At 30.6% G+C, this 14,827-nt stretch overlaps 1 protein-coding gene across 1 annotated transcript; it reads right to left on the bottom strand.

Moving 5' to 3' along the window:
- Positions 1 to 1,788: 1,788 nt before the first annotated feature.
- On the bottom strand, positions 1,789 to 14,682 carry LOC145750916 (uncharacterized). The gene is made up of 10 exons (XM_082566988.1): positions 4,946 to 14,682; positions 4,745 to 4,845; positions 4,448 to 4,612; positions 4,275 to 4,361; positions 3,971 to 4,144; positions 3,679 to 3,778; positions 3,259 to 3,480; positions 2,913 to 3,011; positions 2,622 to 2,646; positions 1,789 to 2,431 (listed from the first exon to the last, which is right to left on the bottom strand). The coding sequence occupies exons 1-10, from the start codon at positions 14,680 to 14,682 to the stop codon at positions 2,378 to 2,380; spliced, it is 10,764 nt and encodes a 3,587-aa protein (XP_082423114.1). The 3' UTR covers positions 1,789 to 2,377.
- Positions 14,683 to 14,827: the final 145 nt, after the last annotated feature.

The raw sequence follows: 14,827 nt of genomic DNA, 5'->3' as shown, positions 1-14,827 counted from the left end.
AACGTTTGTTTTCGTACAGAGTAAACACATAATCATGGTCACGTGATTTAAATGCGACATCGGCATGTGATTGCTAATTTGAGGTCAACTTTCTCGAATTAAAAATCCCGTGAACAGGCTTTGTCAAAATCAACCATTCTTTATTTAAATAATTTAGGAGGGTTTAATTTAGAAGCTAAGGAAATTGATTAAAAATTAATCAATTTTTGCTATTTTAAACCTTTACTCATTATTGCCAAATCCAATAGCCACTCAATGTAAAAATAACTGTAATTAAACTTCGGTTAATTTTGCCAACTATTTTTTGACGCCTATGGCTATAAGTAAACGTTTCATATTTTTATAGTTATGTAACAGTTCATGCTGCAATAAACAAAAGAAAACAATAACACTACAGACAGTTTGACACCTTGTTTTATGGAAATGTCAATATAACAAGTCAATTTTTAAGACAATATAAAAAAAATTCACCCTAATATTTGATTTCTTAAGTAATTCTATTCAATGTCACCTGCTTTTTATAACTCAATAAAGTTACATAATTTTTACTACATATTTATATAATCTACCTCAATTTTAAAATTGTCTCCTAAACTTTATGTAACACACGTTTTTGTTATGCAATAAGCATTCGTGAACTGACTTTTCCTGTCGGTAAGTTTAACCTAGGTCGTTGTAACAGTTTGTTACGTAAGGGAATATAAATACACATAGCGTGCGGTGTTAACGCTTTGTAATGCAATTTGCAGTCAGTCTTATTTGCACGAAACATAGTTAACCTTGCAGCTAGTAATTTTTGACAGTTTGCTATACAATATCATCATTTACATAAAAGTAATTGCTAATACGATATCTAAAAAAACAATATTTTTTTGGTAATTTAAAAGATCTTAAATTTTGTCAGGATTATCCATGTGTTTATTAATTTTGTAAGGTGTTGTTTTATGATCGTATTTTTAACGCAATGACTTACGTACAAATCCCAATGTTAAAAATATTGTTTTAAAATTAGCCACACAAAATGTAAACTACACGCCATATTTATATTTAACCTTAATCGGCACGCCAGTCTAGGTTATTTTAATCTGCCAAACACGCAATGCAAACATCATGTTGTTCTATTTGCTCGTATTTTGCATGGAATTAATACGTTCGTGTAGGTCCAAAAACAAATTATTATTTGCGGTGACAGTTAAAAGGGTAATTGGATTCAAAGGTTGCGGGATTAAAGGCATCGTGTTTTCGAATAAACAGCCTTGTTTTTGCTGCAATTATTTCCACCACGGATCAAGAGTAGTCTAGAATTTCTAAATTTAATCAGCAAACCAGTAAGTCGGACAAACAGAGTGATGGACTGGTTAGCATTAAAACCCGTGCTGTCAATCATATAATCTATCTCACACAATATAATAATTTTTTTTATATTAAGAATGTATCTTACATGGTATATTCGCGAACCAAAGACAAAGAGTAAACTCATTTTGACGTTAGGCTAACGATTTCGCTAAAACTTGAAAACCTAACTTAGTAAAATTATGGCGCGAATTTTTATCCATTGTTGCTACACTGGCAACACCACGTGGCTGCATTTTTATAAAGTAATTTTTATGAGGAATGTAAAAATTAAACACTTTAAACCACCAAATAACTTGGTTAAAATATTTAAAACTTAAATATAAACCTTATAAAACAACAACTTTATTGGTAATCAACCCATACAATTTATTAGATAAACAGCAGCAATCTAAACTTGCGATTTTTGTAGTAAGGCACATAGTAACATTATTATTGCACAGTTACTTCATCAATGAAAATATATACATCATGATCTAAATCAAGTAAACAGCTACAGTTTAATAGTTTATATATAAGTTGTATTTAAAATACTATTTAAAAGGTATTATTTGCTTAATTAGACAAAGTTGCATAACCATCTTAAATCAAAACTAATTGCACAATTAAAACAGGACAGCACTTCTTAAAGCAGCTTAACCTAAATTAAATTTAGTTTGCAGTTTAATCCACTAAAAAAATTACTGTAGTGTAACTAATATTAGGAACAAGAAAAAGTTTACAAAGTTATGTACAAATCAAATTGATAGGAACATTTAGCCAAAAACAAAAAAAAAATTAATTAACTGTATGTTATATAAATAAGTTTGCATATTATATTGCCCTATTATCACTTATTTACAATTTATTATGCATTGGCATTGATATAATAAGTCTTTATTTAAAATAGTTTATAGTTTGTACACAGTGTTTACATAAAGAAGTTTTACTTATTTAGAATCACAAAGCCTAAGCAAAAAATATTTAATAACCGAAATTAGGGTTAAACTTGTGGATAATATTCGAATGCGAAATGGAAACTTTATTATCTATTCCATATCCAACTCCAAGCAGTAGTAGGTGAATTTTCTATTTTTTTCTAAAAAAAAATTAAACATAGATTATTGCCAAAATTTTTAAATAAATTAATGTATTAGAAATGGGCTTTAATAAGTATTTTACATATAAATTACTCAAAAAAACATTGTTCAAAATTTTTATTGCATTAATTAGATAAATCAATAAAAAATCATAAATTTTTGGCACAAAAAATCAAGATATTAACTTACCTCATTAAATGAATGTAGAAATCTTCTGTAATTATTATTCAAACAAAATCAAATTTAATTAAATGAATCAACTTATTTCTTGATTAATATAGGACATATATATAAAATTACAGTTTAATAAATCATTTTTTTTATATTAATTTGAATTTTAACTTACCAAAATTAAACCAATTATTAAAAACCAATAACAAAATAAATTGAATAAATTTTTTGTAATAAAAAGTTTTGAATTTGATAAACACCGAATTAAAATTTTAATGTTTATAAATTATGGTTAAAATTTAAAGTTACCCTGTAATATCACTTGGTATAAAGAGAAAGTCAGTTGGAATAAATTGTTTCAGCTCAATATGGTTTTTCATGTGTTTTACTTTTTTAAATGCTTTTCGACTAAAAAAATTAAATTAATAATTTTTTTAAAGCAAATACTAAAAAAACTAAATTAATAATTTTTTTAGGTAGAATAAATGAAATCAAATTTATGCAAAATATTTGTGTTATGCTTAACATTTTTTTGCAATATTTTTTAATCTTTTTAAGTTTCTTAATTAATAGATTACAATTATTGTAAATTTTCCACTTGAAATATATATTATATTTTAATAAGCTACTTTTGTTTCTTTTTATACAAATATACCTGACAAAGGCTCTACAAAATGTAGTAAGTGTCTTTAAATAGAAAGAAGGTTGTACGATATAAAATCCAGTCAGGTTTTTACGAAGAGTTCTTGAAATTTGTAGGTGGGATTTTTTCAGCCAACCTGAACTAGGATACCGACTTTTCGGAACAGAATTATTGAAAAATATGACAACATATTTCTTGTCCTGAACCAAAAGCTGCATTGTGGAAAGCAAATACCTAAAAATTTTTAAAAAAAATTAATAAAAATGCAATTTAAACAAATAATACTAATATTGGTGTAATAATACCCCAGGTATTGGTGTAGTGGTTAGAAAGTCCACTTGTTACCCTAACTTTGGGCAGCAAAGTTGACTTTTTTACATATAAATATCTAAATGTACAAACAAAGTATCTTTTTCTTCATGTTAAACTTACAGAAATAAGTTGTCAATAATCCAAGTGTAGTTTGGAATACTGTTGTCTGGCAAGTAGTTTCCAAATATTTCAACGATAGTTTGTTTGTCTTTGTAGAATCCTAAAAAATATTTTTAGTTTGTTGTAGTTAAAAATATAAATATTTTTTGCAAGGAAGATTTTGCAAGGAAAATTAATTTAAATTAATGTAAGATACGTAACTAGTTGATAACTTTTTTAGAGCAAAGTTAGAACTTTTTTTTTTAGAAAACATAACAGAGAATTTTCAATCCAAATGTTTTTTTAAACATACCTCCATGTGAAATGACTCTCTTATAAGGCTGTATAGCATTCCCATCAACTTTATAATCCTCATTATCAATCACGATAGTTTCCCAGACAATATTTTTATTAATATCAGCTGGAGGTATTAGTTGATGGACATTACTATTTATTGTCTTATTTGCATTGGCCTGTGACAGCGGTTCTAAAATTAAAGGGTTTAAAATGTACATGTTAAAAAAAGTAACTAACTGGGGTTTTTATTATTGCCAAACTGAATAATTAAAATAGCTTTTAAAAAGAGATAAGGCTAAAGAACACAACAGTTTTATCACCTTTGTTTTCACCAACATTATTTTTATTTGTATCCCAAAGATCTACATCTTCCATTTCTTCTATTTTTTCTTCTTGTATTTCTTCAACTATAAAAAAAGATATTTAGAATTATAAAATAAACATAAATTTACACAAATTAGTTAAACTTAAATTTTCATTTAACATTTTTTACTTTTTTCTTGCATCATTTGGGTTGGTGTGCCAACTGGAGTATCCTCATCCAAAGCAATACTCAAAACCAAAGAAGATGGAGGAGCAATTGATCTTCTCTTAGAAGGGGGCACTGTAGGAGAAGCAAATAAATCAACATCATCTTCAGGAGAAATTAGTTCATCACCTGATTGTAAAAAATTAAACTTTTTGTACGTAAAAAACAAATTTAAGAAATACAATCTCATTAAGTTAAACACAGTTTTTAGTGTTATTATCATTGTCATATTTTTAAGATATTTAAAAAAAAAATTTGAACCTGATTGGTCTGCTTGCATTGGATTTAAAATGTCACCTAAATCATCCTCAGAATCACTTAGAAGATCTATACTGCCAATTGTATCATATCTTACCCTGCTCCTAAAAATAAAAATTCATTTACATTATTCAAAACTTATAGTAAAAAAAACAGTTTTTATATTTAAAAAGTAAAGTAGCCACAAAATAATTATTAACTTACTTAGGTTTATTGACTTGTTGTTCATTTGATTTTAAAGCAAATAAAATAGCTAATTTTTCTTCATCTTGTTGCTGTTGTTGTTGTACAAATTCATCAGATTGTTTAAGAATAGTGTTGTGTTGTTGCTGTGGTACTAGTTCATCTTGTGGTTTGACTTTATCTTGCTGTTGTTGTACAACTTCATGTTTTTCCTGCTGTTGTTTGACAACTGGACATTCTTGTTGTTTTACTAGTTCATCTTCTTTTTTGACTTCATCTTGTTGCTGCAAAATATTATCTGCTTGTTGTTTGAATTCATCTGTATGTTGTTGTGGTTCAACTTCATCCTGTTGTTGCACAATTTCATCTTGTTGTTGTTTGACCTCATGTGAATGTTGCTGCTGTAGTAATAATTCATCTTGTTGCAGTAAAATGTCATCTTCTTGTTGTACAACCTCATCTTGTTGCTGCATTTTTTCATCATGTTGTTGTTGTAGAATTTCATCTTGTTGCGGTGTTTCTTCATCTTGGAGTTGTTTGAGATCAGCGGTTTGTTGTTCAACTTCATTCTGTTGTTGGTTGACCTCATCTGTATGTTGTTGCTGAAGAACTAATTCATCTTGTTGCAGTAAAATGTCATCTTCTTGTAGTACAACTTCATCTTGTTGCTGCATTTTTTCATCATGTTGTTGTTGTAGAATTTTATCTTGCAAGGGTGGAACTTCATCTTGTTGTTTTTGTTTGACCTCGGGTGTATGTTGTTGCTGTAGTACTAGTTTATCATGTTGCGGGTTAATGTCATCCTGTTGTTGTACAATTTGATCTAATTGCTGTGTTTCTTTATCATCTTGTTGTTGCAGTACAATTTCATCATGTTGTTGTTGTAGTACAACTTTATCTTGTAGTTGTTGTTGAATTTCACCTCGTTGTGGTGAAACTTCATCTGGTTGTTGTTTTAGATCATCTTGTTGATGTACAACTTCATCTTGCTGTTGTTTAACTTGATCTTGTTGTTGGTTGACCTCATCTGAATGTTGCTGCTGTATTACTAGTTCATCTTGTTGCAGTATAATGTCATCTTGTTGTTGTTGTAAAATTTCCTCTTGTTGCTGTGTATCTTCATCTTGGTAGTGTTGTTGTTGAATTTCATCTTTTTGTGGCGGAACTTCATTTTGTTGTTGCTTTAGATTATCTTTTTGCTGGTGTTCAATTTTATGTTTTTGTTGTTTGACCTCATCAGTATGTTGCTGCTGTAGCACTAGTTCATTTTGTTGCAGTAAAATGTCATCTTTTTGTTGTACAACTTCGTCTTGTTGCTGCATTTTTTCATCATGTTGTTGTTCTTGTAAAACTTCCTCGCATTGTGGCGAAACTTCATTTTGTTGTTTTAGATCATCTTGTTGCTGTACAACTTCATGTTGTTGTTGTAAAGTTTCCTCTAGTTGTGGCGAAACTTCATTTTGTTGTTTTAGATCATCATGTTTCGATACAACTTTATCTTTTTGCTGTTGTACAACTTCATCTTGTTGATGTTGTAAAATTTCATCTGGTTGCTGCGTTTTTTTATCATGTTGTTGTTGTAAAATTTCCTCTTGTTGTGGCGAAACTTCATTTTGTTGTTGTTTTAGATCATCTTGTTGCTGTACAACTTCATCTTTTTGTTGTTGTACAACTTCATCTTGTTGTTGTTGTACAACTTCATCTTGTTGTTTTTCAACTTCATTCTGTTGTAGGTTGATCTCATTTGTACGTTGCTGCTGTATTAGTAGTTCATCTTGTTGCAGTATAATGTCATCTTGTTTTGATACAACTTCATCTTGTTGTTGTTGTTGTTGTAGAATTTCATCTTGTTGTGGTGTTTCTTTATCTTGGAGTTGTTTGAGATCATCGGTTTGTTGTTCTTCTTCATCCTGTTGTTGGTTGACCTCATCTGTATGTTGTTGCTGAAGAACTAGTTTATCTTGTTGTAGTAAAAAGTTATCTTCTTTTTGTACATCTTCATCTTGTTGCTGCATTTTTTCATCATCTTGTTGCTGTACAGCTTGATTTTGCTGTTGTTCAACTCCACCCTGTTGTTGGTTGACCTTATCTGTATGTTGCTGCTGTAGTACTAATTCATCTTGTTGCAGTATAATGTCATTTTCTTGTAGTACAACTTTAACATGTTGTTGTTGCTGTACAACTTCATCTTGTTGTTGTTCAACTTCATTCTGTTGTTGGTTGACCTCATCTGTATGTTGTTGCTGTTTTAGTAGTTCATCTTGTTGCAGTATAATGTCATCTTCTTGTTGTACAACTTCAATTTGTTGTGGAATTTTATTTTGTTGCGGTGTTTCTTCGTCTTGTTGTTTTTGTGGTAGAATTTTATCTTGTTGTGACTGAATTTCATTTTGTTGTTGTTTGACGTTGTCTGATTGTTGTTGATGAAGTACCAGGTCATCTTGTTGAACTTTCTGTTGCAGTAGAATGTCATCTTGTTGCTTAGATGTAACTTGCTGTTGTTCCAATTCAATATCTTTCCCACAAGATAAGTTGTCAGCAACGTAATCTTGGTTAACCATATCATCTCTTAATGGTTTACTGCTTTCCGTTTGCAAGTTGTCATCACTTTTACTTACCATTTGGTTAGTAAAGTCATTAGATTTTAATTCTTCATTGCCAGACAATATCCCTGAATTTTCCTTAGCATTAATATTTTCTTTAACAGGGTTTAGAGGATTTTCAATGTTTGCTTGGGGTAACTTAACTAGGTCGTTATTTTTTTTTAACAAAAATTTATGATCATCATTAGTTTCGCTTTGAACAGTTTTCAAAGAATCGATATTCTCTAATTCATTTGATATACTTTTAGGATCAGCAAAATGTAATTGATCATGACCATTATCCAGAGTTTTTTTAACAGAATCAGCATTTGTTTTATTTTCTGAGATGTTGAAATCGCCAAAAAATAAAGCTTCATCATTTTCATCAAAATTTTTATCACTAGGTATTGGATGATTACTCTTCTCCAGGGTAGTTACAGTGTTCCCACTTGGACTAGTTAATAGAATATCAATATTAGCTAAATCTATTGCATTAGGCAAAACGTTCTGATCAACCTTTTCTACATTTTCAGACTCCGGCTCAGAAAGTTCCTCAATGACAGGCAACATTTCAATCACAGGTTTCATGTTTTGGGCAAAATCCCAATCCGAGTCGAAATCATTCAAATCTTGTTCTCGTGATGACATATTTTGTTGCAGAAAATCACTATGTTGGGTTAAAGTTATTTCTTGTGTAAAATCCCTAATGTCAAATGTATTTTCCGTGTTGGAATTCTCACTTAAATTTTGGTCATTATTCATATATTCTTCACCAATAAATACACTACTTGGTACAGAACTAACTCTTAAAACATCACTTACAGCATTGCGGCTACCAACAAGCTCAGGAACTCGATTTTTCGTTGCCTTTTTGCTTGTTCTTGGTGGTGCCTTTGGTGGTGAGAATTCAAATGGGTTGTCGTCAAATTCAAGAGCATTTTCGTCAATGTAAACTTCAGAATCCGAGCTCTCAAGATCAGAAATGTTCATGTGATCAGAACCAAAACTTTCGGCGCTTTCACTCTCTGAATCAATTCCATTCTTTGTAGTTTCAATGTTTGAACCATTTTCCAAGTCTTGTTTAGTATTTAGTGCAGCAATTGTTTCAATAGTAGCATCAAGTTTATTGTTTTCTGAATCAGGTTCAGAAACTAAATCGTTATTCAGTTCTGAGTCTGGTGCCCTAATTGGTGTCAAAATTGGTTCCTTATTTAGTGCATGTTCTGAAAATGTTTCTGGTTCTGCATCAGGTTCAATGTTTAGAGAAGAAATTGGTTCTTTATTTGGTTTAAAATCTGATTCAATGTTTGGGTTATCTAAGTCCAATTTGGGTTCATTTGTTAGTTCAACATCTGGTTTATTTACTGCTTTGACATCTGGTTCTTGATTTGATTCAGAGTCGGGTTCATCATTTAGTTCAATGTTTTGTTCATCTAAAGCAGATTGGGGTTCATCTCTAAGTTTACCATCTGGTTTATTTACTGGTTTGACATCTGGTTCTTGATTTGGTTCAGAGTCTGGTTTATCATTTAGTACAATGTTTGGTTTATCCAAAACAGATTCTGGTTCATCTGTTAGTTTACCATCTGGTTTATTAACTGGTTCTTTATTTGGTTCAGAGTCTGGTTCGTCATTTACTACAATGTCTGGTTCATCTAAAACAGAACCAAGTTCATCAATCAGTTTAACATCTGGTTTATTTACTGGTTCGACATCTGGTTCTTGATTTGGTTCAGAGTCTGGTTCTTTATTCAGTTCAATATTTTTTTCGTTTAAAACAGATTTTGGCTCATCTACTAGTTTACCATCTGGTTTATTTAATGGTTCTTGATTTGGTTCAGAGTCTGGTTCGTCATCTAGTACAAGGTTTGGTTCATTCAAAACAGATTCTGGTTCATCTATTAGTTTACCATCTGGTTTATTTACTGGTTCTTGATTTAGTTCAGAGTGTGGTTCATCATTTAGTTTAATGTTTTGTTCGACTATAGCAGACTTGGGTTCATTTATTAGATCAAGTTTGTTTACTGGTTCGACATTTGGTTCTTGATTTGGTTCAGAGTCCGGGTCATCATTTAGTTCAATGTTTAGTTCACTCAAAACAGATTTTGGTTCATCTATTAGTGTACCAACTGGTTTATCTACTGGTTCTTGATTTAGTTCAGAGTCTGGGTCATCATTCAGTTCAATGTTTGATTTCTCTGAATCAGATTTGGGTTCATCTATAAGTCGAACATCTGGTTTATTTACTGGTTTAAAATCAAGATTTGACACAAGTTCTAGTTTATTGTTTGGTTTAAAATCCAATTTATTATTTAGTCCAAAATTTTCTGGTTCATTCTCAGGTGAAAACTCTAAATTATTTTCTGGTAAAGAATCGGGTTCAGTTTTAATAATTGGTTCATGGTCAATTTCCTTGTTTAGCGAGAAAGCTGGTTTATCTGGCACAATAACAAAATTTAAACCATCCTCTACTGCATCCACCCTTTCAGTTAGATCAAAACCTTGATTTTTAGTTCCCTTTTTCCTTGATCTTGGTGGTGCTTTTGGGGATGAAAATTCAAACAAATGGTCTTCCAATTCCATTGTATTTTCGACAGAGCCTAATTCACCTACTGGTGTAAAATTTGGTTCAATATTTGGTTCAAAATCTAATTCCATCTTTGATGCAGAGTCTGGTTTACCAATTGATTCAAAAATATTTTTATTGTTTGGTGAATAAGGGTTTAGTTGATCATTAGGTTCAGAGTCTGATTCATTGATTGGTTCAAAATCTGGTTCATTCTTTAATGTAACGTTTGGTTCTTTATTTGGTTCACCCTCCATTTCATTTTCTGCTAACAAGTCTGGTAAATTGGTTGGTTCTATTTCTGAATCATCTTTCTTAAAACTACCACTCACATCATCACCTTCTGTATTAGAGGAAACGTCAGGGTTAGAAACCATTTTTTTTGTTGATTTTTTGTTAGTTCTTGGTGGCGCCATTGGTGGTGAAAATTCAAACAAATCATCATTAGTCTTTGGTTCAATATTTGGTACCAAATCTGCTTCATTGTTTGATTTAGAATCTGGTACATTGTTTGGTACAGGATCTGGTTCATTGGATGGTTTAGAGTCTGGTTCAATATCTGGTTCTGATTCACTTTTAATATTTTTCTCAAAATCTGGTTCATTTTTAGCTACAGTGCCTGGTTCAGTAATTGGTACAGAATCTGGTTCATAATTTAGTGCAGAGTCTGGTTTATTATTTTGTTTAAACTCTGGTTGCTTATTTAGCTCAGATTCTGGTCCAGTTTCTGGTACAGGGTCTTGTTTATCAATTGGTTCAGAATCTATTTCGCTGTTCAATGCATTAGATTTTAAAGTAGTTTCAGAAGAGTCTAACTTATCTGTGTTAGTTTCTACATTTTCATTATTATTATGAACAATACAGTTAGCTGCTTCATTATTTTCCAATGTTGAAACTTCTGAATTACTTTCAGAATCTTCGGCATAAGATACAGGTTCTTTGTTCACACTCTCCCCTCTTGTAAATAAAGGATTTACAAACCTTGCACCTAGATGAGGTTCTTCCAAATTTGTCTCATTTTGATCTGTTGAAATTTCAACTTTTTGCTCTACATCAGAATGTGTAGAATTTAGTTCGAAAACCAAATTATTTTCCCCTTTTTGATTTGCATTTTCATCAATTGAATTTTCATCGCAACAAATACTTGAACCCATCTCGACACTTACTTCATTTGACCTGATTTCTAGCACATCATTATCACCTATGTTTTCTTTAGTTTCACTTTGTAAAACCCATTCATCATTAGTTTTAATTGCCTTTTCGGATGTCATAATATCTTGTAAGTCAGTAAATTGGCCGCCAGTAATTATTAAATTGTCTTCACTACTTTCTGTATCAGCTTCTAATAAATCGTCATTGTTATCATTAAAATAACTTTCATTATTTTGTGTAAAATCATCTACAGTTGAATCAATTTCACCTAAATCTATATTTACCATTGTTGACACTGTATTGTCCATGTTTTCTTTTTTCTGAAACGTTACATCATTGTTTGCCTTATGTAAACTCTCTTTCAATTCTACATTATAATCAGAGGTTTGTTCTGTAGGTTGTAAACCGGGCTGTGATGTCCCCATTTCTATTAAGCCAGGATTTATTTCATTGATTTTACTACTACCCGTATTTATATCCGAATTCATGCTTTTAACATCAAATAAAGAATGCTGCTGGTCACCTACTAAAATTGTAGTTTCATTTGCTTCAAGTGTGGAACCTATTTCAACAATGTTTTGAAATTTATTTTCAGATTGTATATCTTCAAATGCACTAGAATTATTGTCCTCTAGTAATGCTAATTTAATGTTTTTTGTGGGTTCTAAAAAAGTAGAATTATTGTCGATCTTTAATTCCTCATCAAATGTTAAACCTCCTTTTATTTTAGCATCACATGAATCAAGTGGTGAATTATTTAGATTTAAAATATCATCCTTATTTGTTTTTGACAAATCAGTTTCCAGTAAACCATTATTAGGTATGTTTGAGTTGTCATTTTTACTTTCATTTTTATCAGTTAACAACAGATTTAAAGATGCAGAATCACTACCACTGTTGGCTGAGATTACTTCAACATTTTGGGGGTATAAACTATCCTCTTGCCCTAAATTTTTTGCTGCAGACTCTTGATCACAACCCAGGTTTACGTTTGAGCAAAAAATTTCTTCATTTTGTGTGGTAACAATTTCCCAACTTTTAAATTCTTCAGATACTTCAGATTCATCATTGTCAAATAAATCAGTTGGCTGGTTTTTTACTAGTTTAATATTCAAGTCAGTTGCATCTGTTTTCAGTTCATTTTCTTCTGTTTGTGGTGTTGGTTCTAACACTTGAGAATTATTTTCCAAAAAAGATGACGTTAAGTCGGTAAAATCATCATCATTACCACTGAATTTTTGGTTATTAGATACATCTGATATAATATCAAGTGCTGTATTATTTTGGGCACCATCGTTTACTTCAAGATCAGAGTCTATCTTTAGTTCCAAACTTGTTTCGGCAACCATAGGGTCATCAATGGCATTATTTTTGTTATTAAATGAACTCAAATTTTCATCAGTTGGTCTTTTTAATTCAGTTTTCAAAACCAATTCTTTGATAGGTGAATCAACATCTTTTCCCATTAAGTTTGGATCATCCCAGTTTGTATTTATTGGGTTTGTTTCTAAAGCATCATAATTATTTGCTCTTTGGGCATCAGAACCACCACTCATAGGTTTGTCATCGCCTAGATTAGAAAACATCTCTTGATTTAAAATCCCATTATCTTCTGGTAGTTCAAATTTCACAACTTTTTTATCACTGGCATTTGTAAATATGGAAGAATTTTCTTGAGTTTTGTCAGTGGTTTCATCTGCTTTATCAGAAATTTCAGACTTTTGTAATTCAGGAATTATGTCAGGTTTTAGATCCAAATTTTCTGTAATAAATTTTAGATTTAAACCATCATCAGTATCTACATCATTTAGCAGCAGATTTTCTGTGTTGGCAGATACATTTTCGGTTTTATCAATTTTGTTTTTAAGTAACTCATGGTTTATTTCATCACTTACAACGTCTGAATTTAAACTGGTGTTATTTTGTGGCACTACAAAATTATCTCCAAAACTAAGAGCACCAGCTATTGAAGTATTTACAATTTCTAAGCTTTTATTGATCAGTTGTGAGTCAAAGTCTTTAAGATCACCAAGATTTTTGTCGTCATTATTTTCAGAAATTAAATCATTTTTTTCTTCATTGCAATTGACACTGTTAATATCACTATCAGGTGCATTTAAAATAAAAGTGTCTAAACTCAATAAGTCGTTATTTAAGAAATTGTCATTATTTTCTGGTGAGGAAAAATCACAATTATCATGATCAGCACCTATGCCTGTAGTTTCATTTACAGAGATTTTATCATTGTCTTGTAAAATCATGTCATTTTCTGATAATTCAGTCTGGGCATCATTAATTTTAAATTTAACAAAAGTAGTTTTATTAGCCTGTACGACAGTACTATTCACGTCTAGAACATTATCATCATTTTGCAATACCAAATCATCAAGTTCATTGCTATTGGCATTTGTATTTTCAGTAGAATCTACAAGGGCTTGATTATTATTTTGTTCAGCAACATCACTGTCAAAAGATCCAAAATCATTGGAAGCAAAAGGTCTTTCTTCAGTTAATACGTCAATAGCGTTATTATTATTCTGTAGATCATTGGTATGAGAATCTGCGGTTTTAACTTCACTAGCCTGTACTAAAGGGATCTCATTATCAAGGAGATCTACATTACCATCAGCTGAAATAATATCCATAGTTGAACCCAAAGGTAAAATAGTAGTATCCAAATCAACATTCTTACTGCTAACGGGAGTAAAATCCATTGTAAAATCATCAGTAAAACTTACTAATTTTGTGTCTGTAGGTTTAGTGATTAGATCTGGTTTTGTGGCAGGATTTTCAAGGAAAATATCCAAATCAGTTGTAACAGTTTTAGAATTTTGTGAATTGTCTTCAATATTAGAAAAATCTAAAATATTAATATTATCATTTTCTTTGGAAATTTCAAAGTTTCCTGCAGATTTTTCACTTGGTATTGGTGAAGTATTAAAGTCTAAAATGTCCAGCAACAAACCTGAATTAGTCGGTTCTTGATTTGTTTTAGGAATTGAAAAGCTATTATCTGTAAAATTACTAAAATCTAACAAACTATTTTCAGAAGTTTCCTGGTTTGAATTGTCATTAAAATTTAACAACGAATCTTCAAAACTTGTCTTGTCTTTTTCCTCTAAATTTTCAGTCAAATTTGGTGGGTTTTTGTCCTGGGTGGAAAGTAGGTTAGTGAAATCCAACAAAGTATTATTTCGAGAACTTTCCGAATTTTCAGTAAAATCTAATAGTCCAGAATTATTAACCGAAATATCAGTTTCTAAATTCCCTAACAAACTATTAGTTGTGGTTCCAAAATTATCAGAAAAATCAAATAAATTTTGTTCTGACTGATGTACATTTGTTGCAATAGTTTTTTCGTCAAGTAGCAAACCAGACGATGGGTTTTCAGTCGAGTTTAGAGTGTTATTTTGAGTGTCCTTGATATGGCCATCACAGTCGTTTTTTGATGATGTCATCGTAAATTTGCAACTTTAGTCTAATTTTTATAAACTTTAATTTACATTTTAAAAATATATAACATTATTTAAAACACCTTTTTAAGATATATTAAGGTTAAAAAGCATACCAAAACATTTTTAAGCATAGTACACAAAATAATGC

Source organism: Corella eumyota, chromosome 4 (genome assembly GCF_963082875.1).
Source record: "Corella eumyota chromosome 4, kaCorEumy4.1, whole genome shotgun sequence".
Classification (NCBI taxonomy): domain Eukaryota; kingdom Metazoa; phylum Chordata; class Ascidiacea; order Phlebobranchia; family Corellidae; genus Corella; species Corella eumyota.
The sequence above is the reverse complement of the archived record's forward strand: the minus strand, read 5'-3'. Positions and strand labels throughout refer to the sequence as shown.